We start from the raw sequence: 24,203 nt of genomic DNA on the forward strand, positions 1-24,203 counted from the left end.
GCACCTTGAACCCAGGGTTTGACCCAGCTTTGGATCCCATGCACTACTGTGCACTAAGGTCCCCAGGAAATGTGGCTGGCATTAGATGGAATCAAGCATCCTTGGGGGATGAACCTCAGTTTCTCCACCTGTGAAATGGGCTGCTTGCTCTACTAGCTTCTACCTATACTGGCTGTGAGGCCCACCAGATACACTGTCTGGTTGCAGAACACTAACTACCACATTGGGGAATGAATCCTCCTTAGCTTGGACGAAAGCTAGATCCTCTCACCTGGGCCTGAGGCTGCCAGGGTCCCAGTTCAGGGCTGAGTCCTGCCTGGTTACGGTGGAAGCTAGATGGGGTTGAGGGAGGGAAAAGAAAGACTTCTGTCTCCTGGTCACTCCAGGCCTCCCTTGAAACCCAGTGAGAACATGTGAGAGTGAGTTTGAGGACTGAAGCGTCTCTGGGGACACTCACCACTGGGCAAAGAAATCCCACCCAGTGATGTCCTTGATCTGTGTCGCCTTTGTTTGCTCCATTCTGTCTCCCACTTCAAACTGGAACTCCCCGTTCCACCCTCAGACTGCTTGTTCTTCAGAACCCAATGAGGCAACCTAGGCAAGTTCTGCTGTTCTGCTCAGTGAAGGACTGTGGGGCAGCCAGTCTCATCAGAGACGCAGGGTTTCCTAACTCGGGGAGCAGTGATGCTAGAACCTGATGGGCACCCAGGGAACGCCTACCTGCAGCCTGGGCAGCTGGGGCTCTGCGTGCGGTGACATTGGTTCCAGCTGGCTGGCACCAGGATGGCAGTTTGTGGCAGGAGGCTGAGGGGCGAGGTGCACGTGGAAGGCTACCCTGTAAGCCAGGTCCCCTCAGTGGCGGGCCGTGGGGTCTGCACTGGCTTGGAGCAGAGCCAGGTTGCCGCAGTAGCGGTACAAGTCCTCGTATTCCTGTCCCACGCGGAGCGATTCACACGGGGCTGGTCTGGATGTGGGTAGATGGGGAAGATGGCCATGTACACCCCCTGGGCTACCCTTCCCGAGGCCCTGCCCAGGCTCAGCGCCTCCACACGCAGTTATGCGTCATGCTGTCCATCATTCTTGCAGAAACCTGGGTAGGGAACGTGGGTCCCAGAGATGGACTCTGGAATCTCTCTCTCTGCCTCCCCCAGGGGATGAGGATGACAGGCAGGGCCCCTGGGAAACACAAGTGGCTTGGCCTTCAAATTGAAGCCAGGCTTGGCTAGGAGTTTCTTGAGGATGACCCTTTGCCAGGCCACACCCATGGCCTCCTCCCTTTACTCATGTGGGTAGCTGAGGGCTCCTAGCCTGTGAGATGATCCTGGGTCCTGCCACCCAGGGAGGAGTTCAACCTGACCCTGATCTCTGACCATGTGAAAGCCTGGGACTTAGTTTCCCTATTCTCTCACTGCCTCCTCCTTCAGGAAGACTCTTTGGATGGCCTCACAAGCTAGGCATGGATTTTCTCCTCTTTCCAGATCAGTTAACTATTCTTTATTTGGAATTTCTGCCTTTCTACCTGATTGCTGGAATATTCCAGAAAGTGGGGCCCAGGTCTCCATCTCTCTGTCTACCCTGCGTGCCCACAGTCCAGTGGCTACTCAGTGTGATGCCCAGCAGGACTGGCCCCAGACCTGCTGTGTGCTCAGCTCTTACAGTTTCACAAAGCCATTCCTCACCTGTCCTTTCATTCCCTCCTCATCTGACCCTGACCAGCATCAGTGTCCCCAGGTCACCTTGAAGGAGGCGGGGGCTCACAGAGGGTCAGCTTTGCCATCAGTCACACCAGCAGAGCTGTGGGTTCATCTAGAGCTCTGCCCCTGCCCCTCCTGTTTCCCTTGAGGCTCCCTGGAGTCCCTGACAGGGGCTGGGCAGAATTTGCAGGGTCTCTGTTCCTCCCCAGCCACCACCTTTACTTCATACCTTTAGGAAAAGTAAAGGCTAATTTGTTCCTGGTGAGGGTGAGGCTCTGCCCAGGGTCTTTCAGCTCAACAGCATCAGTGACAGCAGAGTAGGTGGGGAGGGGGTCCCCATCAATCACCTGCAGCTACACCCCAGCCCCAGAGCAGGCCTGCAGGGGGTCCTCAGTTGACAGCCAGAGGGTATACCTGCCCTCCTCATTAAACCCCACATTCAAGACTTCGAACTCCAGGTCCAGTGTCTTTGCCTCAGTCTTCAGCCTCTGACTCAGCAGGGATGTAGGGACCTGGGGTTCAGGCCCCCGGAAGGCCTTGCCTGTGTTGGGGACTGACCCCTGGGCTCAACACAGTCCTCTTCCACCCACAGTCCCTACCTGGGCCCAGTCTAAAAACCTACATGCTGGGCACTCAGGGCCACACTCCACCTTTCTGTTTGTTTGTGGAGAACCCAGGTAACAAGTTAGGAAGCTGGACCTATCCCAGGGAACAAAGGCAACAGTAGATTCCTCCCATTTAGCTTTTGTTCATTCAACAAATATTTATTGAGCATGTCTTATGTGCCAGGCACTATTTTCAGCATCAAAAGTGAAGCAGTAAGCCAAAGATTCTTGCCCTCCTGAAGCTTATCTTCTAGGCGGGGAGGGACATGGGGCAGATACAAGTAAACACTAAATATAGAAAATAAGTAAACGGTGATGTCTGCTAGACGATGATAAGTTCTATGGAAAAATTTGACCAGGGTCAGGGTTAAGGAGTACTTATCCCTGTGTGGGGAGCATGTGGGTATGGGGTAATCAGGACTTCCCATTTCCAGGAAAGCCTGTTTCCACATGCCTATTCATTCCTTGGAGATCTTGAGTTAGGGAAGTGTCTGTTCCCTGGGAACATATCCTTAACACCTGCTTCTAGAACTAGTTTGTTAACCTTCAAAACATAGAATATGGGGCACAGTTTCTCTTTGCAGAGAGCCCAGAACTTGCCACAATTCTTGACCAAAGAATTGTCAAGCTAGAACCCATCCTTCCTCACCCTGGGTCTTGCTGATACCAGTGGGAGAGGGGGGATTCTGAACACTCCTCAGTAAGAGCCATCTCTGCCATCACCACCAATATAACCATCATCAGCACCACTATTATCATTCTAATCCTTAGCCAGTATCATCACCATCATTTCCTCTTCATTGAGCAGCTACTGGGTACCAGACACTATATGGTTCTTCATTGAGCAGCTACAGGTACCAGACATTATATGGCTCTGTGAGATACATATAATTATCCTCATCTTACAGATGAAGAATCTGAGGCAGAGAGAATCTCAGATAATGTGTCTAGTAAGAAGCAGAGTTGAGATCCGAACCTAGAGATTCTAAATCTATCTACATTTCCCCCTACTAAACATGTTCTGGGACTGGCTCATGGATTTCAATCATACTATTCAGGACTTCTGTACCTTAAAACTCTAGAAGTAAAGTTCTGAGACTAACAGGTGGATTTATGGACAGTACAGATTTCATCCAAAAGCATTCATTTGAAGTCATCTTGACTGGAAGGCATCATTCTCAAAATATAAGAGAACCAGTGTACAGGTGGGCTTTCCTGGTGGCTCAGATGGTAAGGAATCTGCCTGCAATGCAGGAGACCTGAGTTTGATCCCTGATTGGGAAGATAACCTGGAGAAGGGAATGGCAACCCACTCCAGTATTTTTGCCTGAAGAATTCCATGGACAGAGAAGCCTGGTGGACCACAGTCCATGGTGGGTCACAAAGAGTCAGACATGACTAACACCTACAGTCTAGAGATGGTTTGGCCAGTCCAGCTAAGGGCCCTGGTGTATGTGGTAGTCTTCTTCTACAATGATTAAAATTCAGTTTCTTCAGCTCCTCCAAGGAGAAACTGAGACAGAGAGGGTTCATAAGGCCAGAGATGTAGTCACCTAACTTGCAGGTCATCTTGGGCAGATTCCTTTCCCTCTCTGGGTATCAGTGGACCAATCTGTATAATGGGTAGGAGTCAGATGGATAAGTTTTCCCAGATGAATTCTGGTGGTCTAAAACTCTGGAAGTCATATTGGGAAAGGCCACAGTCTGGCCATTTTGGCTGGCAGAGGTTACCTAGAAACCTTTGGCTCCACAGCTGGGCCTGACCAACCAGCCTGAGTCCAGAAGCTATGGTATGCTTCTTCTAGGTCTGAAGTTTTGGAGGTTCAGTGAGCCTCTTCTCTTGCATGTTTGAAGTGACCCTCAGAGCTGCTACAAGATGGGAACCAGTCTCTTCTGCCTTCGGACAAACGTCTGTGCACTGCATCCAGACCCTTGCTCCTGCAGGCCGGCCCTGGGCACACCACTGTGCTTTGGACTGTCCTGAGTCCCTTCCTCAGCGCTTCCCTCTTTCCCCTTCCTCTCTTCTTTGCCTCCCTCCAACTTTCCACAGAGGATCTGAGATGACTATGTCAGCGATAGTATAGATTGAGGGCCCTCTGCATCTGACACCCCACCCCCTCCCGTTTCTAGCCTCCCCTCCCCTCCTTAGTTTCTGGGTGAAACTCATGTTTTGGTGTGTATGTGTGACTGTTTTTTGTTTTTGTTTTTAACTTGTGATAAAATATATGTAATATCAGGGCTTCCCTGGTGGCTCAGACAGTAAAGAAACTGCTTGCAATGCAGGAGACCTGGGTTGATCCCTGGGTTGGGAATATTCCCTGCAGGAGGGCATAGCAACCCACTGCAGTATTCTTGCCTGGGGAATCCCATGGACAGAGGAGCCTGATTGGCTACAGTCCATAGGGTTGCAGAGTCAGACATGACTGAAGTGACTTAGCACGCACACAAGCACACATACACAAGATAAAACTGACCATCTTGACCATTTTTAAGTGTGCAAGTTCAGTAGTGTTAAGGATATTTACTTTGTTGTGCAACCAAGCTCCAGAGCATTCTTCATCTTGTAAAACTGAAACTCTACACCATTACACAACATCTTTCCACTTCCCTTCCCTTAGCCTCTGGCAAGCACCAGGCTACTTTCTATCTCTATGAATGAGATTACTCTAGGCGCCTCAGGTAAGTGGAATCACATGGTACTTGTCCTTTGGTGGCTGACTTATTTCATTCCACGTAGTGTCCTGGGGAGGGCTCACTCTTGCCCCAGGCCAGGCCTGCCCTGTCTCCCCTTCCTGTCTTTGCTGGGGCTGTTTTCTCTGCCCAGACTGCCCGGGCTCCCCTGATGTCACCCTACTCAACCTCCAGTCTGGCTAATAGCCTCCTCCTCTGGAATCAGGTTGTCGACCCCTCCCGGTTGCCACACACTGCATATTCCTCTCCTGTCTCAAATGATGTCTTGCCCATGCTCCACTGAAGGTTTTTCAGGAATCATGTCTGTGTGCCCAGGACAGGGCTGGGCAAAGGATAGGTGACTGGGAGAACTTAAAGCCTTGCAGAAAGAAAGGAAGGAAGGTAGGAAGGGAGAGTGGGAGGGGGGAAGGGAGGGAGGGAGGGAAAGAAGGAAGAATTGAGGGACAGACCTCACCCAGCTTTGGCGTGTGCAGTTGCACGCGGCTCTTTACGACCCCATGTACTGTAGCCTGCCAGGCTCCTCTGTCCATGGAATTTGCCAGGCAAGAATACTGGATTGGGTTGGCATTTCCTATTCCAGGGGATCTTCCCAACCCAGGGATCGAATCCTACATTGTCTCCTACATTGGCAAGGGGATTCTTTACCACTGAGCCACCTGGGAAGCCGGTGAGTGCATGAAAGAATAGGAAATAGTTCTTTTGGTCATTTCATCTGGAACCCATCTGTGATAATGAAGACCATTTTGGGCTTTTGACCCCCACTTGGACTCAGAGATGCATCCTGGTATCTCAGGGGACAGGCTGGTGCCAGGAGCGAGGGGGGCAAGTGGCAGGGCAGCAGGCCTGTTCCTAATTCTCAGGCTTCTCTGAGCCTAGCCTCTGTTCCACCAAGAAAGTCTGGACACCTCATGAATTTTATCAGGTCAGGACAGGATAGTACCCCCATTTTACTGATGGAAAAACTGAGCCCAGGATAGTAGAGCAGGACCAGATCTTGACTCCCTTCCTAGTATTTTCTCTATTCCCAGCTGCCTCCCTGATTCAGCCTCCTGTGGTTTTTCAAAAGGTTTAAACTCTAGGAAGAAGCCTGACTCCCACAGAAGGAGCCAAGAAGGGGCAGGGGGTGTGGCGTGAGGAGAGGAGGCAGTGGGGCGGACTTCCAGGCTGCTTCCCACAGTTCCAGCCTGCAAGGCCTACAGTGTTCTTTCTTCTCCAGAAGAGTGGCCATTCGGAGGCTGCTGGCTTTGTCTGGTAGAGCTGCGGCCTGTGATTAGCCCACTCCAGAGAGCCCCCTTCCTGCTTCCCACAATTGCTCCCCTGCTGACAGCCCCCATGGCTCCTGTGGGCCCGAAGATCCCCACCTCCCAAGGCCCACCGCCAACTCCCCCCTTCCTCACCCCTCACCTCCGCACTCTGAGCTGAGTCTTCCTGGCAGGGACCAGGAGGAGTTCACTGGGTCCTCCCGAGGCCTGGGAGCTGGGACTACTATCCCCTTCTACAGAAGGGAAAACGGAGACACAGAGAGACCAGGTGGATGAGTGAAGGGACAGATCTGGACCTCAGACTGCCTCATTCCCAGGCCAGTGGGATCATGTGATCATCACTGCTTCACACTGGGATTTCAGCCCCCAGCCCCTCTCCAGTTAGCCTCCCCTCCCCAACAGTGAAACCATCTGAGCCCCATACCCTACTCCCTTCAGATCCATTGTGCTAGAGATTCATGGGGTGATAGAATCACAGACTCAGACCAACAAAGTGAAACACAGCAGCCTGTTTCCGTCCATTGCACAGAAGGGAAAACTGAGGCCCAGTGCTGGAAAGGACTTTATTTGTGGTCACTCAGCTAGTGAGTGATAAAGGCAAAATTAGAAGCCTGGCTTCTTCCCTCCTTTGATTGTGGTGGTCAGGATTGGGGCATGGCTACCTTGAAACTCTCCTGTCTGAGTGGTGGCTGATCCAGTCCCCAAGCCTCCGAACCCATCAGTTTACATACTCTTCCCCTGGTGGTTTTTGCTCCAGGAGCCAGCATGGAACATTGGAGGGTCTTAGGTCATTCCTGAAGCCCTCTGGCTCTGGCCTTCAGCCAAGTGTGAGCTAGAGTCATACCCATGGTCCCTGGGCTCACCCCAATAGCCCACTCTGCCAGCCTTGGTAAGAGGGGATAAAGTTCTGGGGTCGCAGGAGGGAGCAGTTGCTAGCCTCTTGGCCAGCATCCGCAGCACTGAGCTTTGCTTTCTGCGTGCCCAGTTGCTCAGCTGCCCCAATGGCTTCAAGGACTCAAACCCCTGAGAGGGCGTCCAGCCTGCCTGGGGGCCACAGGCAGACAGAGCAGGTAGAGGGGGAGAGAGGAGGCAGGAGCTGGCGGGGTGGCACCGAGTCAGCACACAGTGTGACCGAACGAAAGGTACTGCCCGAAGTGTTGAGGAGAGAGGTGTGCTTCACAGTCAGGCTCAGAGAGAGGGAGATGGAAAGAGAGACAGTACAGGACCAGGAGCGAAACAGAAAGGGAAAGCCAGGAAGACCAGAGGGAGACCGAGATAGACAAGAGAGAACGAGGCAGAGCCAGACAGGGCAGAGAGCAGACAAGCAGACTGGGGTGCTCAGAGAGCGGGTGGGCTAGCCAGACAATAACTGGGATGAAAAGATGCGCTGATGGATGGGGACAGACAAGAAGACAGGACAGAGAGAGAGAGAGAGAGAAAGCAAGTAGGAGAAACTGACAGACCCACCGGTGGGCAGAGGTTCTGCTATGTCCTCACCAGAGTCCGAGTCCTGAGAGGTATGTCCCAGGCCGGTCACTTAAGCAACTGTGGGGGCCTTCACGCAACCCTAAGACTGGGCCCCAGAGGGAGTCTCCTAGTCACAGAACGGAGCAGCATTAAAGCTCTGGGGAGGGAGGTTTCTGGGGAAAGAACCATGAGCTCTGTGTATATGTGTGGGTGGGATGGGGGTGGGGGATCTCTGGCAAAGCTTCTGCTAGCTCAGTCACTGCCCCTGACATATCACGTGCCCCCTCTGGTTCTGTTTCCTCTGGATGTGGGTTCAGGCAGGGGTCTCAGGTCTCCTCCAGCCCTAGGATGTGGTCTTAACTCAGACTCTGTTTTTGCCGCTAACTTATTGCTCTTTCCTACTTAACTCATGACCTCTACCTTATAGTCCAAGATGGCTGCTTGTGGGCCAGCCATCACAAGCACATTTCAACCAGTTGGAAGAAGGAAAGGCTAAAGAAACCACCCCTCTTTAAAAGAACACCTCTTTGGAAGTCACGCTCAGCATTTCTTTTTCCATCTTATTGGCTAATACTTAGAACACAGGGTTGCATCTAACTTCAAGGAATTCTGTGAAATGTGCAGTACCACGTTGGGCACAGAATCGTTTCACACAGTTCAGTGATGGTGTCACAGCTCCTCACAGCAGCTTCAACACAGCCTTACAACGTTTTCCTTTGTTTACTAAAGACAGATAATAGTTTTCATTAGTGAAAATTGCCCTTCATTTCCCCAAACTCATCCTTCCCCTGAGTGTGATCACTGTGGACAGTTTGATGTGTGTCTGTCCATTTCATTTTGTGTGTTTACAGACACACAAACAACACACACACACACACAAATGTGTACCTAGTTTAAAGGAACATATGTATATAGCATTCTGCAACTTGCCTTTTTGGTTATTACATGGCATTCTGCCTTGGAGCTCTTCCTTGTTGGTTCACAAGGAATAATAAACTTACCAAAGTTTATTGATGAATATTGGGCTTGTTGACAAATTTTTACATTACTGACAGTCTTGGGCATCTTCTCTGCATATATATACAAGTGGTCCTTGAGGACAGATTTCTAAAAATGGGCCAAAGTTGAATTCTCTCCTAGTGTTGGAGGTTTAACCCTTTCTGTGAAAATCCTTCTCCGTGGGGAAGATAGTCAGGTCAGAGACCCCTTCCGTCCTGGCTTGGATGGCTCCCTCTCCCTCCTGCCTTCCTTCCCTCCCTCCTGTTTGGCAGGCACAGCTCTGGCAACATCCTCATCTCTGTGCCCGCTGTTTTGGGGTCTTTTTTTAAATTTATTTATTTGGCTGTGCTGGGTCTCCGTTGCTGTGCGCGGCCTTTCTCTAGTTGTGGTGAGTGGGGGCCACGCTCTTGTTGCAGAGCATAGGCTCGGCACGTGGGCTTCAGTAATTGTGGTGACAGGCTTAGTTGCTTCATGGCACATGGGATCTTCCCTAACCCGGGATCAAACTCACATTCCCTGCATTGGCAGGTGGATTCTTAACCCCTGGACCACCACAGAAGTCCTGCTCTGGGGTCTGTGCCATGACCAGAAGCCAATGTCACATTCTAATTGGTGCCTAGGCCGCCCCACCCTTTCATTGACTGGGTCCCCTTCCCAGGTTGAGGAGGCAGAAGACATCTCCCCTGGTATCCTTCTCTGGGGAATTGAGGGCCCTGCTTCTGGTCTCCACCTTCATTCCTTCCCTCCCCGACTACCATAGCACCATATGTTGGCATCTTCTGAGCCCTGTTTTCCTTTCCTATCTGGTTCACACTCTTCCAGGTCACCCCTCCTGGGTGGGGGGGGGGATGGGAAAATCTGACCCAAACATCTCCCCTTCCCAACTCAGGGACAGGGATGGGGCGACTGTCCCTGCAGCCTTGGGGGTTGTGCTTGGGGTGAATAGCAGCCCCCAGAAACCCAGCCTTCTAGAGTAGAGAGAAAGCTCTTTGAGAGATGCTTTAGGCTCTCCCCCTGGAATGGATCCTACCTGAATTTTGAGCCCCAAGGCTCCATGAAAGTGTGACAGATTCCCCTCTTCCCAGGGTCAGGGCCCTCAGCCCAGCTGGGCAGCAGCAGGACGCTGATCGGGTTATTAAAAGATTAGCTGGTGGTTCCCCTCCGGCCTGGTGCAATTCATCAGGCAATGGCCCCCCGGGAGTGATGGATGGTGACAAACGGAGGTAGGTAGGGGGTTCCTGAACCCACCCAGGGCCACAGCTGGGGAAACTCAGCCATCAAAGAAAGCCCCGTGCAGGCTTCTCCACCGAGGTGACTAAGGGCCAAGGAGATCAAGTTTCGGGCAAATGGTTTGGGGGTTGGAGAGTCTCTGCCAAAAACAAGCCGCCCTGTGTGTTGTGTGGGGCCCCAGCCGGGCTGTGGGCCTGAGCTGGAGAGATGGGGGTGGGGTGGGCTTCTCTGATCCCCGGAATCACAGGCAGGAGGCTTGGGGGGTTGGGGAGGCCTGGAGGATGGGGGAGGCCTGGGGGGCGGGAGAGGCCTGGGGGGCGGGAGGAGGGGCAGGGCCAGGACTGGTGGGAAGGAGGGAGCTGCCTTTCCTGGAGGGAGGGAGGAGATCAAACACCTTTTAAAGCAGGTGCTGGGGACTCTGCTCAGGGCCAAGTGCTGAGACTGCGGTACAGCCAGTCATCCCTCCGGGATCCCAGCCAGAGCTGGGGCTGGTGCTCAGAGGAGGAGGTCCCAGGTGGTGGGGAACACTCTGTCTGCCCGGAGGCACAGGACTCCTGAGGGTGATCACTAAAGAGAAGGAAGAGATACCGAAGGGAGAGGTCAAGAGAACACTGCGGCAGTGGGGCTGGAGCCAAGCCTGCGGGCCAGGTAGGTTTGCGACAGGTTGGGGAGCAAGGAAAAGGTATGGTGGGGGGCAGAGCACAAATGAAGGCGTGGGGCAGGAAGGAGGCAGGAATGGTAGGGTTGAGCAATTCTGGGGGATGAGGTTGGAGGCCTGGAGATGGCTGGACTTGGGGCACCCTGGGAGCTAGTGCAAGCTCCAAAAGGCAGGGGCACACCAGAACAGTTGAGTCTGCATAAAGTCCGCGTTGGATTCCCAGGTAGCTCAGTGGAATCTGCCTGTAATGCAGGAGACACCAGAGACGCAGGTTCGATCCTTGGGTTGGGATCCCTGGAGGAGGGCACGGCAACCTACTCTAGTATTCATGCCTGGAGAATCTCGTGGACAGAGAAGCCTGGTGAGCTATAGTCCATAGGACCATGAAGAGTCGGACGCGACTAAAGGGACTGAGCACATAGGATTTGCAAGTGGGCAAGAGATTGATGGAGAGCCCTGTCCTGTAGTCAGCAGGCAACAAGGAAGGAGAACTCGGGATCTGCCCAGTAGTCAGTGTCCTTAGTGAGGAAAGAGGGTAGCACAAAGCCCACATCTCAAGACCAGACCACGGTGGTACCATCCCAGGGAGGAGGTGTTAGGAAGGGAGAATCCAGGCCTCTAAAGCTAGGGGAGTCCTCATGGCCTTTTGACCAGCCCTCCTGTGAAGGCAGGAAACCCTCTGTAGCATCTTGATGTTACTAGCCAATTCTTGATTGCCTCCTCTTGTGGCGGGCTCACTACTCTGTGAGATTAAGAAACCTACCTTTGTCTTGAGCTGAAATCTGCCTCCTTGCCTTCCCTCCTCTGAACCAGTTCTAGCCTAGCACTCTGGGAGGGGAAGAACAACTACTCCCCTGAAAGAGCTGGCTGCCCTCCTTCCCACCAGTGCCCACACTCATGCCAGCGCGCTCTGGCTTCAGTCTCTCTTGCTGTGGTGATGCTATTGGTGAGGGGGCAGGAGAATTCCAAGAAGGGCATATCAGATGATGCTACTGATGCTCTCATGCAGCAAGGGAGGTAGGAGTAGAGAGCTAACCCACACTTTTCCTTCATAAGCTGAGCAGCCAGTAATGCTGCCTTCCAACCACTGAATGGGGTCAGGCTGGGTCTGGAGCCAGGATTAGGTATCTGTGTGTGCCGGGGGCAGTTCTCTCTGTGTGTGTGTGTGTGTGTGTGTGTGTGTGTGAGTGCACTGTGTAGATGGGGACAGACCCAGAGCTCATAGGTCCACATGGGGCTGAACCTGCCTTGGCTGCTTATCCACAGGCTCGTGGGGGCTGGACTGCACAGGTAGGGGCATGGGCCGTCCCCCTACTCCTGGACTGAAGCACTCCTTGGCCATAGTCTGCTGTGGGAGATTTCAGGCTCCCTGCCAGAGACTGGGGTGTTGCTGAGGCTCTGGGATGTTACTGAGGTTTCAGTGCTGTAGAAATTTTGGGGGTGCAGTTGGACTTCTAAGGCAAAAGCTGGGATAGGAATGTGGTGAGCAGTGAGGGGTCTCTGGGCCTTTTGAACCTACCCACTATGATTTTGACCATCTTGCCCCACCCATGCCTGATTTGCCAGAGTTGAGGGTCCTCAGGAAGTAGCTGGAGTTCTCAGGTGTTGTAGATGTTCTGGCGTGTTACTGAAGTTCTGGGGGCTCATAAAGGGTTGACACTGGGTTCTGGGAGTTCTTGTGGTGTTACTAAAGTTCTGGAGATATTGCTAAGATGCTAAGTGGGGGCCTCTGGAGGAACTGGGGGTCCTTGGGGGTGTGTCTGAGGTTCTTCCTCCTGCCTTCTGGCCCACTGTCAGCTCCTTTTAAGCTTAGCACTTTGCCCTTTAAGGATTTTGATAACCATGGGCTGCTGAAGGCACACACGTGGGCCTCTGTTCCTGGACGCAAAAATTCCTCAGATTTAATCAACTTGAACAAAAACACGGAGAGGAAGGAAGCCCTGTCCTGAGGTCTGCATGGGCCAACTCCAGCCCGAGGGGCAGGGCTGGGCAGCTCAGTGCCAAGCCCAGATGGCAGATGACTTTTGTCTGCTCAAGCCCAGAAGCTTTTAGTGACCCCCTCTCAGCATGAACACCCCCAGATCTGTATTCAGCTGGGAGCCCTGTTGGCCTGGGCTGTTCCTTGGGTGTTGGCATTGGCCTCATCTGAGTGTGCCAGGCATCTCTGACCCCTGCTCTGCACTCTCCTTGTCTCTCAAATTCCCCTTCTCAACTCTCCTATGACACACCTCATCTTTGCTGCCATTGCTGACCTCAAGGCCTCAACTCCAGGCCCCCTCCTCCAGGAAGTCTCTAAGACTGCTCAAGTGTTAGTCGCTCAGTCGTGTCCAACTCTTTGCGACCCCGTGGACTGCAGTCTGCTAGGCTTTTTTGTCCATGGGATTCTCCAGGCAAGAATACTGGAGTGGGTTGCCATTTCCCCCTCCAGGGGATCTTCCCAACCCAGGGGTCAAACCCAGATCTCCTGCTCTGCAGGCTGATTCTTCACAGTCTGAGCCTCTGGGCCTCGCTCCAGGCCCCCTCCTCCAGGAAGCCTCCAGGACTGCTCAAATCATCTTGTTATTCCTCCTCCCCTCTTCTCCCTTCTCCAAGATTTCACTGTCTTCCAAGTACCTCCACTCGACATCCCCTCCTCTCCTGAGGGCAGGTGCCGGTCTCTGACTCTTCTGGATAGAGTCCCCCTATACAGCCAACCCCAGAGGGCCTGCCCTGCCCTCTACCTGCAAGCCTTTGGAGGAATTCAGGAGCATGTCATTGCCATCTTTCTTTTCTCAAGACTTTTCCTTACCAGCTCACAATCTGACTGGGCTGCATCCTTCCTAACACCTCAGTGATAACCTTCCATTTCACAGATGTGAGCTCTCCTACCTTCAAGCTGGGGTGGTGCTTTGGGCTCAAGAAGTGGGGTTCCCTTCCTAGCCTGAGCTCCGCAACCACCCAATAGCCATGGATCTTCAACTCAGCCTGCTTCCCTCCCCGCCCGGAGTGGAGGCCACTCTACTGGGGGGCCAAGAGGGTGGGTGGGTGAAAGACAATGGGGGACCCTGGGCAATCGCAGCCGCTCTCTGTGGCTTTGACCTTCTTACTACAACCAGTGCCTGGTGTGCTGGCTTCACATTCCTGGGCCATGAAGTCATTGAGGGCAGGGAGTGGGGGCCTTGGAGAGAGGAGAGAGCCCACAAAGAATCTCCTGGCTGGATAACCTACCCCATCCTGCAAGAGAGGCAGGGCTGAGACTCAGAGAAGCCAAGGGAATCACTCACGGTCACACAGCCCGTCCCAGGGCTCAAATCACCCAGGTAGGTTGCCTGCCCAACCAGGGCACTTCTCCCTGCCGTATGGAAACCCAGCTCTTTTCTTCTGGACCTGCTTCCTACCATTTTCAGCCTGGCTCTGACTAGGGGAACTGGGCAGAAGGCTGCCCTCTCTCCACTGTGCCTGGAGCTGGGGAGAGAGGCGAAGCTCATCATTTCCTCACCTCTGCTGAGGGCCTTCCTGAAAGTGGTCTCCGCATTCTTTGCGTAGGCTCCGGGCTAGTCCCGGGAGGAGGCACGGACTTCACTTGAGGTCTCTTTGGAAGCAGAGCAGGCTTTGGGTGAGGAAAGGGTGCTATGGGGAAGGGGCTAAGCCTGGACCTTGTAGCTTGGGCCCCTCCCTGCTGGTCTGGCTGCAGGCCCTGAGGCTGATGGAGGCCCCTCCAGGCAGCGTGAGTGCCTTTCCTCAGTGCCCATCTGGGTGCCTACCTTCGTTCAGGTGTCTGCTGAAACATCACCTTCTCACCTGGCCTGTCCTCAGCATCCTGCCGAAAACAGACTGCTTCTGTCTGTCTGTCTCTCCTCCCTCCTCTCACTTTATTTTCCCTTTCAGCACACGTGATGCGTGTTCTTTCTCCCCGCCCCCACTACACATGAAGGTCCCTGGGGTGCAGAACTTTCTCTGTCTTGCTCACTGCTCTATTCTCAGCGTGGAGAACCTTGCCTGGCACATAATCGGCCTGCAGTTAGAGCTGTTGAATGAAGGAGGGGATGAACAAACCAGACTGGGAAGGCAGATTCAGGCTGCCTGCAGGGTAGGAAGCAGTTTCTGATGGGCTTTTATCCAGCTCCGAACTTCTCTACCTGGTAGAGCAAGTGAGCTCCCCAGCACAGACTGGATTCCAGTTGTTGGAGGAATCAGGAGGGAGATTTAACATCAGAGAGTTAGCTGTTCCCTAAAAGATCCCCTGGAGGAGGGCATGGCAACCCAGTCCAGTATTCTTACCTGGAGAATCCCATAGACAGTGGGGTACAGTCCATAGGGTCGCAAAGAGTCAGACACTACTGAAGCAACCTAGCGGGCATGCATGCAAGCTACGGGTCTAAGACTCCTGAGCAGTGAAGGGAAGGTGGGCTCGGGTGCTGGAGCAGAGGGCTCTGGAAACCTGCCTGGAGAAACAGCAGTGTGCACGAGACAGGCCCATGGAGGAGTCACGGTCACCGGAGCAGGCAGCGAGCCAAACCCAGCTTAGATAGCTTGTGTGGCCCCAGTCAACCATGCATCAGGGGGAAGGAGGGCAGAGGAGCAGAGACCCAGCTCTGTCCTTAGATCGTAGTGGGGCCTGGGAGGCAGGATTCACCCCCACATGCCTGAAATCAGATGGGAAGTGTGGGCTCCTGTGTTGCATCAAAGTTCAGGTTCAGCTCTGAGTCAGCAAGCTACTGACGTCTCTGTGGGGGAGGGGAGGGGTGGCCGGAGCCCTCTTCCCGGAAGAGGGGCCATTGGGAAGGAGAGGGAGGAGCCAAGGCCAACAGGGCAAAATCACGTCCTAATTCTGGAAGGTTTGGTGGGCCTGGCTACAGAATCTGGAAGGACAGCTTCTAGGATCTCAAGCTCTGACCCTTCTGAGCATCACTCAGGCTGTTCCCTCTTTCAGGAACATGCTTCCCTCCAGCCCACCCAACCTGTCCTTTCAAACCAAATTCAGTTTCTTGTGTACAGCAGGGCAACCTGCGTTCCCTTTGTAACCTTCAGATTCGAGCTTATTTACCGCCTCCTCCTAAACTGCTGTATCCTCCTAAACTGTAGACTCTCCTGTCACAGGGCCCCAAACAGTGCTGGCACTTAGTAGGTGTTCAGTGAATTTGTGTTAAAACCATAAATAGATAAATGTCCTTTTCCGAAGCTGTTGAATGAATGCCTTAGCTGGGTAAGGCAGTGGCTCAGGCACCTGTGGGGTATTGAAAGGACAGGGACCCTCAAAAGTTCAGGGACCCTCAAAAGTTCAGGGAGGGGGTCTGCCTCCCACCCAGGAGTAGGGTCCTGAGAACCGCTCTCTGCCTTGTCTGTATCTTGCTGTACTCCCACCCACAGTTGGGGACCAGGAAGGGGAGAGGAACCCCACTCCTGCCTTCCTCACCCACACCCCACACTCTGGGGGGAACAGGAGGCAGGCAGGGCTCTTGCCTACTCGCGGGTCTGGTTTGAGTTTAAAGGACTAATTTAAATGCCTTGTGGGGGTGAGTTATCTCCTTGTGAAATCAAGTTGGAGAAACAAAAAGGTTTTACCCGCGAGGGACACATGTTCCTCCAGGAGAGGGAAAGGACGGGCTCCCTCCCCTGCCTCCACCCCTGGCCCAGCCCCAGCAGTCTCCCTGGGTTACCAGAATGCCTGTCTTGTAAGTAGGGGCCCAGTAGATGTGCTGGGCAAAGGTGTGAGCGATTTGGGGCAGGCGCGGAAGGCAGGTATGTGGGTGCAGTGAGGTGCTGGCCCTCCAGGCCACGCTCTTCCCAGGCTCGGACCGCCGGTGGAGCCGGGCCTCCACCTTTGGGAGGGGGGCTTGCGAGGATCCTGGGTATGTTCCCATCAGTGGCGCCCACAGGGGCCAGTGAGGGGCAGGCTGAGGCTGGGGGATGGTCTCCAGGGAACCTGAACAAAGAGGAGGGGATTGGGCTGGACCCCTGAGAGCGGGAGGGGACAGGAGCCCAGCTGGGAGAGTCCAGCCGGGTGTGCTGAGCCCGCCCGCTGCCCGCCCACCCTTTCATCTCCGCAGCTTCTTCCTCCCTGGTCCTTCCTTGAGTGTGTGTCTGTGGGTCCATCTGGGTGGGTGGGAGGAGGGGAAGGAAGGGGGGAGGTCTCTGTGAGCAGCTTGGATTGGATAAAACTTCCTTGAAAATGGTGCTTTGAGGCAAAGCCTACCGGTGGCCAGTCACAAAGAGACAGACAGGTGCTCTAGCAAGAGCCTAGGGACCCCGAGGGGGCACCGACCCCGAGGGATAATAGCCTCCTGCAAGACCACACAAGACTGGGGGGGAAGGGACAGGAGGGGACAGAAGCCCTTCCCTCCTCTTGCAGCCCTCACTCCCAGACGGGCTTTTCCCAGAAAGCTAAAAGCAAGAAAGTAACCTTTAGGATTAAAGAGAAACCTTTCTTTGTTTGGGTTTTCTTTCTTTCTTCTTTTTCTTTCCCCCTAAGCCTCTTTTCACATCTATAGTGGTTTTTTCCCTCTTGTTCGGTGTCAGAGGAGAAGGGTTTGAGGATGTCCACCCAGGCAGCAGGGAACCAGACCTCCTCCGGGGCCACTGACGACGAGGATTCCTATGACAGCTGGTACATCGACGAGCCCCAGGGTGGCCAGGAGCTCCAGCCCGAGGGGTGAGTTGTACTCTCTCTGGCTCTTCTTGGCCAGCATGTGGGGTGTGGCAGAGGTTACTGATATTGGGGGGTGGTTGGGGAAGACCCTGAGCAAGGGTTGCTAAGAGGGACTCTGTTGCTCATTTGCTCTGTGGACCCTTGGCAAGTCACAGCCTCTCTGGGTTTCAACTCCTCCCCTGTTCTGTGAGAACAGCCCTTGCGCTGGTGTTAAGATACTTGAGGTGGGGGACCTTGGCCATGCTGGGCACCTAACTATCACCTGTGTGGTGTGCTTATTTTTTGACTGTTATTTTGGAGGGGATGGTGGTGCCATGCTGCATGGCCGGCGGGATATTAGTTCCCTGGCTAGGGATTGAATCCGGGCTCTGGCAATGAAAGCGCTGAGTCCTAACCACTGCACCACCAGGGAACTCCCTGTGGTGTGTTTCAAAAATAGACTCCTGGGGCCCCTCTTGCAAACTCAGATCCAACTGGGCTGGGTGACTCTGGCTTGTAGCCAAGACGGAGAGTGCTGGGTGAGTGGCTGAGGGAAGTTGGTCCTGCCTTCAAGGGGTTACTGGTCTCTGAGGTGACCATCTTGGGTGTGCTGTTAATGAGCGTCAGTTTCTCTGAGCAGGCCCGGGTCAGGGGGAGGCCTGGGGGAACAGGCTGCCCTGTTGGCGCAGGCTGGTCTGAGGCTCTGTGGAGATAGGAGATCCAGTTCTCTTCAGCAGGAGTGCCCGGGCCAGGTCAGGGGAGGGAGGTGGCCTCTGCCCAGGCCTGTGTGGCCTGAGGACTCGGCCCACGGCTGCCTCTGCCCAGATCCCTCTATCTTTGTTTAATCTGGGCAAGCTGGCAGAGGAGCTGGACCTCCCTGTGCCCCCATGCTGCCAAGGACACCCAGCCTGCGTGGGCCCCAGAGCCCAGTTCTCCCATTGTTGTTCCTGACCTCGGCCCCATCCCCCACCTCCCTGCTCTGTCTGAGGGTTTGGGGAACTGGAAAGGTGAGGTAGGCCGGGGGTGGGGGGTGGGCGGTGTCAAGCCAGATGTGTGCACATCTGTTCTCCATCAGCAACCAAAACTGGAGAAGGGAAAATGCTCTGGTGCCTTCCCAGGGGCCGGGCTGCAGCCTGGCCAGGCCTGGGTCACCCGGCAGGGAGGCAGGCCCCACCCCAGCCTGGGGGAAGGAGTGTTGTTTAGAGAACTTGGGCTTCTGACCACCTGGGATGCAGTCCTGCGGTCAGCACGATGTACCCACCTCCCTTGCCTGAGAGCCGAGGGCTCCCCAGGTTCCTGCTGTGTGTGTGTGTGTGTGTGTGTGAGCTGAGAGAAGCAGAAGAATGGAGAGGGTCCCAGGAGCCCCAGGAGGACACAGACTTCCACCCAAGTTAAGGCCTTAGTTGGAAGCTGTGTCCATAGCCACCTCAGGACCCAGGCATTGGCTGGGGCCGGGTGCCTGCAGCCAGCTCCGTGGCTCCGGTATTTAGACATGGCCTTAAAATAAAATTGGAAGCGTGGCAGGGACTGAGTGACGAGCAGTACTACCTCTGAGGTAGGTGACATCTCGTATTTGTAGCTCCTTTCTCCCACTGCAGGTGAGAATGAAGAACTTTGTTTGACTCTATTTACTTGGCCCAACCAAGTCGAGCTTCTTGCTGAGGTGGGCGTGGGAAGCTGGGAGCCCAGGGGAATCCCAAGGAGGTGAATTTGGACTCACTTCTTCCCGTGTGAGTCAGACACCCCGGTGAGGTGGTGCCCCCAAACTTGGAGGAGCTCTGGACAGGGGTTCCCCCCGTGCTTCACTGGGCTGGAGTCAGGGTCGTGGAAATGGTGACAGTGTCTGGGATGGACTCAACCTCCTGGTCACACTTACCCACGTGCCCCCTTGGCACCAGGGCCTGGCTGGAGAGGTTAGGGGGTGGGGGTGCATCTGATGGGGATGGGATGCACTGGCAGGGGTCTTCTCTGGACATAGGATTGATCTATAGAAGCCAGGCTGGCTCCTTCCTCCCCGCAAAGGCTCCTCCGGCCAGGTTACGGGCGCTACTTGCCATGTGCTCATGTGTCATCCACCCATCATCAATATTGAGCTCCCCAGCCAGAGCCTGGGGACACAAATACATCTGTGGCAGCTGTCCAGGATGTCAGTCACCTCCCCACCACTTCAAAGAGCTGCCTGGAAGGCGGAACTGGGAGGCTTCCTCCATGGCCTGCCCTCCTACCAAGCGAGGCCAACGCCAGGGTGATCCGCAGGTCACTCTGCTGTGGGAGGGGGACAGGGCCGGGGAGCAGGGCTTCAGGCCTCCCTGGACCCCAGGCCTGCAGACCCCCACCCCAGACAGTCAGCCTCTTTGTCTCACCCCCAGAGCTGTGCTCTACCCTCTGCTCTGGGTGGGGCCCTGTGCAGCTTCTTGCTCAGAGTCAAACTCTAGAAACAGTGTTCTGGCTTCTCCTTTGTCCCACTGTCCTCACCACTTGGCAGTCTGGCCTCTGTCTCCGAGTGCCCATCACCACCTCTGAATTGCCCAGTACCAGGCCTCTGCTTCCTTGGACTCCACTGGACGCTGGCCCTCACTCTTCATCTTGGGATAAGGCCCAGGACCCTACAGCCATCCCAGAAACGCCCCTTCCCTCCGCTCCTCCACATTAAGTCATGTCAATTCTTCCTCCTGAATACCTCTGAGACTGTTTGCGCCGAGCCATTTGAAAATGCTGATACTCAACTGTCTTTGATGTAAAGAAATGGCAGTTTCATATGGTTCAGCTTAATAGCTTCCACATATTCCTTATCCTTCACGGCCTGTTCACTTGCGGCTACCGGAGTCAGACTGCCGCAGTTCGAATCCTGTCTCTGGTGCTTTACTAGCTGTGTGATTGGGGCAAGACGCCTAGCCTCTCTGAGCCTTGTTTTCCTCGTTTACACAAGGAGGATCCTAATAGCATCCACCTCTTAAGTAATAGCTGAGTTAGCATGTGGAACAAGCAGTACATGGCACTTACTCAATGCTTAGTAAGTACTAGGCTGTTCTTTTTGTCTTTAATGTTTATTTATTTGGCTGCATTGGGTCTTAGTTGCTGAACACAGGCCCCAGAGTACTTGTGTGTGGGCTTGGTTGCCCCATGGCATGTGGAATCTTAGTTCTCTGACCAGGGATTGAACCCATGTCCCCTGCGTTGGGAGGTGGATTCCCAACAACTGAACCACCAGGGAAGTCCTTCAAATCTAGCCACAGAAATCTCCTAGAATCTGGAACACTGTCCTGCTTAAACACGCTTAGTGCCTCCCATGCCTGCTATAACCGGCCCTCAGCCTGCCCTCTGGGCTCCAGTCAAGCTGAAAGCCTTGTGCTGCCCCAGCTCCACTCGCTGCTGCCCGCCGCTGCACTTTCTCCTGTTCTTTCCTCCGCATGGATCTCCCTTGGCCCTTGTTTGCCTGAAGAGATGCTAACCATCTTCCAAACTCAAATACCACCCGCCCCAAGGCCTTGCCCCAAATGTCTCCCCCTCTTCATCTTTATCTGCTTGCACTCCCTCAAGGAGCGTGCTCCCACCCTCCCCACCATGGCGTTCTTTGTGTCTGTGCCATCTTGTCTGCCCCATAGCACAAAACATGGGTCCACGGGCCATCAGCCAAGCGTTTGCTCAGCCAAATTTCTGTTGCCCAGACCTCAAACATTTGAGGGTCCATGAGTCTCAGCCAAATGGAGATAAATAAAAGGTAGATGGAGGCGGGTGCCAGGTGGTACAGAAAGGCCAGTGATTCCCCCAGACAGGGCTGTGGAGGGGTCCAGGGTGCCTCCTGGTCTAGGATGAATGGGGAAGGGTCAGGCTGCCCAGGAGCAGTTTGCGGAGGCCCCTGCTCTGGCTGGGCCTGGGGGTGGGGGCAGGATTGAGTCGGACTTTGTCAAGTGATGAGATGCCAGCAGGGATGGCCAGGAGTGGTGGCTCTGGACTCTTGGGGCTGGTCAGGGAGCCTGCCTCACCCAAACCCCACCCCACGTACTCCAGTAAGGTGCCTCAGAGTTGTAAGTGGACTGTGTGAGGCCTGAGCGCAGACAGAAGGAACCTGGTCCCCTGTGGCGCCTACTCTACTCTACCACGAGCACTACTCTGCTTTGGAAAGAGGCTGGAGCTGCTTGGGCCAAGAAGTTGCACAAAAAAGACTTATTCTGTACCCTGTATCCGAAGGACAAGCCCACAGGACTGGGTTCTTTCCTGCTGCTCACTCTCTGATATTTCCAAGCTCAGGACGCCTGGGCTGTTCTAGTGCAGAGTCCTCAGGCTCACCCTTGAGATTCGTCTTGTCCACACAGGGGAAGGAGCCCAGCAGGGTGGGTGAGCCCTCTACCCCCACCCCTAGGCAGGGCAGGCCCAGCTGCAGCAGGGGCTTCCTCCGATGCCTCATCCGCCAGAACTTGGTGGCCCCGTCCACATTGGTGGCCTCCTGCTGGCGCTCCCAGGCTCTGGCTGGGCAAACCCAGAGGTCTAGCCCTCCTGCAGGAACCCAATCCTATCTGCTCTTCTAGGTTCAGGTCCAATCCTGAGCTCAGGGCTTCCACCTGATACCTTTCACTGACACAGGACTCAGCCCTTAGGAAACGTAAAACAAGTAGAGACATAAATCCTGGAAGACCAAGGTGGATCATTCCAGTCACAGACAGACCAGACTCAGATACCAGTGAGTGAAAGGCAGATCACAGAACCAAGTGCTTGATTGCTGGATCCAGGTGGTATGCTCAGCCGCAGTTTGGAAAAGAGGCCTTTGACACCTGGAGCAGTCTGGGGGGCCTCCTGGAGGAGGGAGGAATGAAGCGAGCCTTGATGGAGAGAAAGGCTGAGTCGACCCATTCTGTTTCTCCCATGTCTTCCCCTGGGAGCCCTCTGCCTCCTTCAGCCCTGTAACCTGAAGCCTTGGTATGGGACTGGCACCCCGTAGGGTCATGGGGCCCAGAACAGCTCTGAGAAGGTGGAACTGTGTGTGAGCGATCAGAGGGGTCAAGGGAGGTGATGAGTAGAGCCCCAGCATAAGGAGCCTGGAACCCCAGACCTCGCCGCACACCTGGGGTTTTCCTACCTCAGCCTGACCAGCCTTCATTTGCTCTGCAGGCTGGTCCCCTTCTGCCAGCCCAACGTGCCACCCGGCCTCTACCACACCTGCCTGGCTGTGCTGTCGGTGAGTCCAAACTGACCTGCTGCCCGCCTGAACAGGGGGATGTAGGCTGGGGTGGTGAAGGGAGACGCTGGGAGCCTAAACATGGGGGTGGGGGGTGGTGGTACTGGGAGTTCTCCCGGGGTAGGGACCCAAACCAGAGTGCAGACGGAGTATAACCTCTCAAACTTCTGTCACCTCCGTGCCAGTCCCCAACATGCTGCCCGAGCGTGCATGGGGGTTAGGGGTTCCCAGGGCCGAGGGCTCTGACTCAGCCCCTGGGGAAGGCCTGGGCGCCCAGCCCCGCCTCTGTGCTCTTCTTTCAGATCCTCGCGCTGCTCCTGCTGGCCACGCTGGTGCGGCGCCGCCAGCTCTGGCCCCGCTGCGGGCATGGCAGGCCCGGGCTGCCCAGGTTGGTGCCTTGGCCTGGGCTCCCCTCTCTGGGGGGCCCAGCTGACAGGGCCACTCTGGGAGGGTGGTGAGTTGTTAGGTACCTGGGCCTCAGTGACACCCAGAACCCTCTCAGCCTGGAGGCTCTCCCGTCTGCCCCCTCCATCAAGATCTCCAGGTTTGTTGGGGACTCCCAGAGAGAAGGGGAGGGACCCGCTCAGGGGCACCCACTCCTGTTCCAGACCCCAGGGAGACGGAGCCCAAGAGGGCCCAGCTCCAGGACACACCCCCTCAGGCAACCCATGGTCTGGACGGGCCATGATCACTCCGCGCCATCTTCGCCCTCTTCCCTGAGGGTGTTTCCTACTGACATAGGTTTATGAGGGACTGACCTCCAGCCCCTCTGGCTGAAATTTCTCCCCCTGCCTCCTTCAGCCTTGCAACCCCAGAGCCTGGGGTGGGGATGACTCTGAGGCGTTGGGACTGGGCAGGCAAGTGTGAGAGAAACTGAAGAATCGGGGGAGGTGGAAGGCGGAGCCTCAGTGTAGACAGCCTTGCACTCAGAACTGCACACCGAGGTGGGGCCTGCCATACTGGTTTTGATGGGAATGAGCCGGGGGTTTCTGCTGCACCAGCTGGTTGGAAAAAGAGCTTGCCCTGCCTAGGGGTGGGCCCGGGGGAGAACGAAGCAGGATAGAGCCCTCTGGGCATGGAGGCAAGCTAGAGCAAGCAGAGGGTCTCAGAGGCTTGCTCTGAGCTCAGAGGGGCAATGCCTGGGATAACCATGCCCGCTGTCTGCCCTCTGCCCTGGGGCCACTCCCAGGCCAGGGCGGCGGCCGTTGCATAAGGATGTTGTGACTCTCCAGCTCTCTGAAGGTCTGCCAGCCCAGACAGACCGATTAGTGTGGAGGCAGCCGTTTCCTGAAGCTTCCAGAGTGGGCGGGGTGGGGGGGGGAGCAGTGCTTAGACTTGCTCCTTCTGCGTCTGTGTGTTGGGGGGAGGGGGGCGTGTTCCTGAGTCACTTGCCATAGGGCCCAGGTCTGGATCCGTAGGAGGCACTCCACAGACATTTGTGGAATGAATACATGAAGGGGCCTCAGTTTCCCCATCTGGAAAGCAGGATTCCAACTCCCCCTGTTTGGAACACGGGGTGGTAACGGGCGTGCAGGGCCTGAGTGACTCGCTCTTGTCTGCCCCTGCTCTGTACCAGCCCTGTGGATTTCTTGGCTGGAGACAGGCCCCGGGCCGTGCCTACCGCCGTCTTCGTGGTCCTCTTCAGCTCCCTGTGCCTGCTGCTCCCCACCGAGGACCCGCTGCCTTTCCTGAGCCTCGCCTCACCACCCGGCCAAGGTACCCAGCATGGCTCATGCCCCAGGCTGGATGGACGGCAGCAGGCGGGTAGATCTCCAGAGCACTGGGGCTCCTGATCCCAGTCATGAGCCACTGGC

The 24,203-nt window shown here is 55.1% G+C and overlaps 1 protein-coding gene across 5 annotated transcripts in view; it reads left to right on the forward strand.

The window, feature by feature from the left end:
• The window catches only part of STRA6 (stimulated by retinoic acid 6), a 29,685-nt gene continuing 15,860 nt past the window's right edge, over positions 10,379-24,203 (forward strand). For 3 of the 5 annotated variants that reach the window (XM_018066558.1, XM_018066554.1, XM_018066557.1), the window contains exons 1-5: positions 10,379-10,596; positions 17,105-17,237; positions 22,323-22,389; positions 22,692-22,777; positions 23,966-24,105. In XM_018066558.1, coding sequence (XP_017922047.1) covers positions 17,122-17,237; positions 22,323-22,389; positions 22,692-22,777; positions 23,966-24,105 — 409 coding nt within the window. In that variant the 5' untranslated portion in view covers positions 10,379-10,596; positions 17,105-17,121. Of the gene's footprint in view, positions 10,597-13,726; positions 13,906-16,259; positions 16,328-17,104; positions 17,238-22,322; positions 22,390-22,691; positions 22,778-23,965; positions 24,106-24,203 lie in introns of those variants that run through there. The other 2 variants (XM_018066555.1, XM_018066556.1) reach the window with 2 other exon arrangements.

The sequence above is a fragment of the Capra hircus genome, chromosome 21 (genome assembly GCF_001704415.2).
Source record: "Capra hircus breed San Clemente chromosome 21, ASM170441v1, whole genome shotgun sequence".
Taxonomy (NCBI): domain Eukaryota; kingdom Metazoa; phylum Chordata; class Mammalia; order Artiodactyla; family Bovidae; genus Capra; species Capra hircus.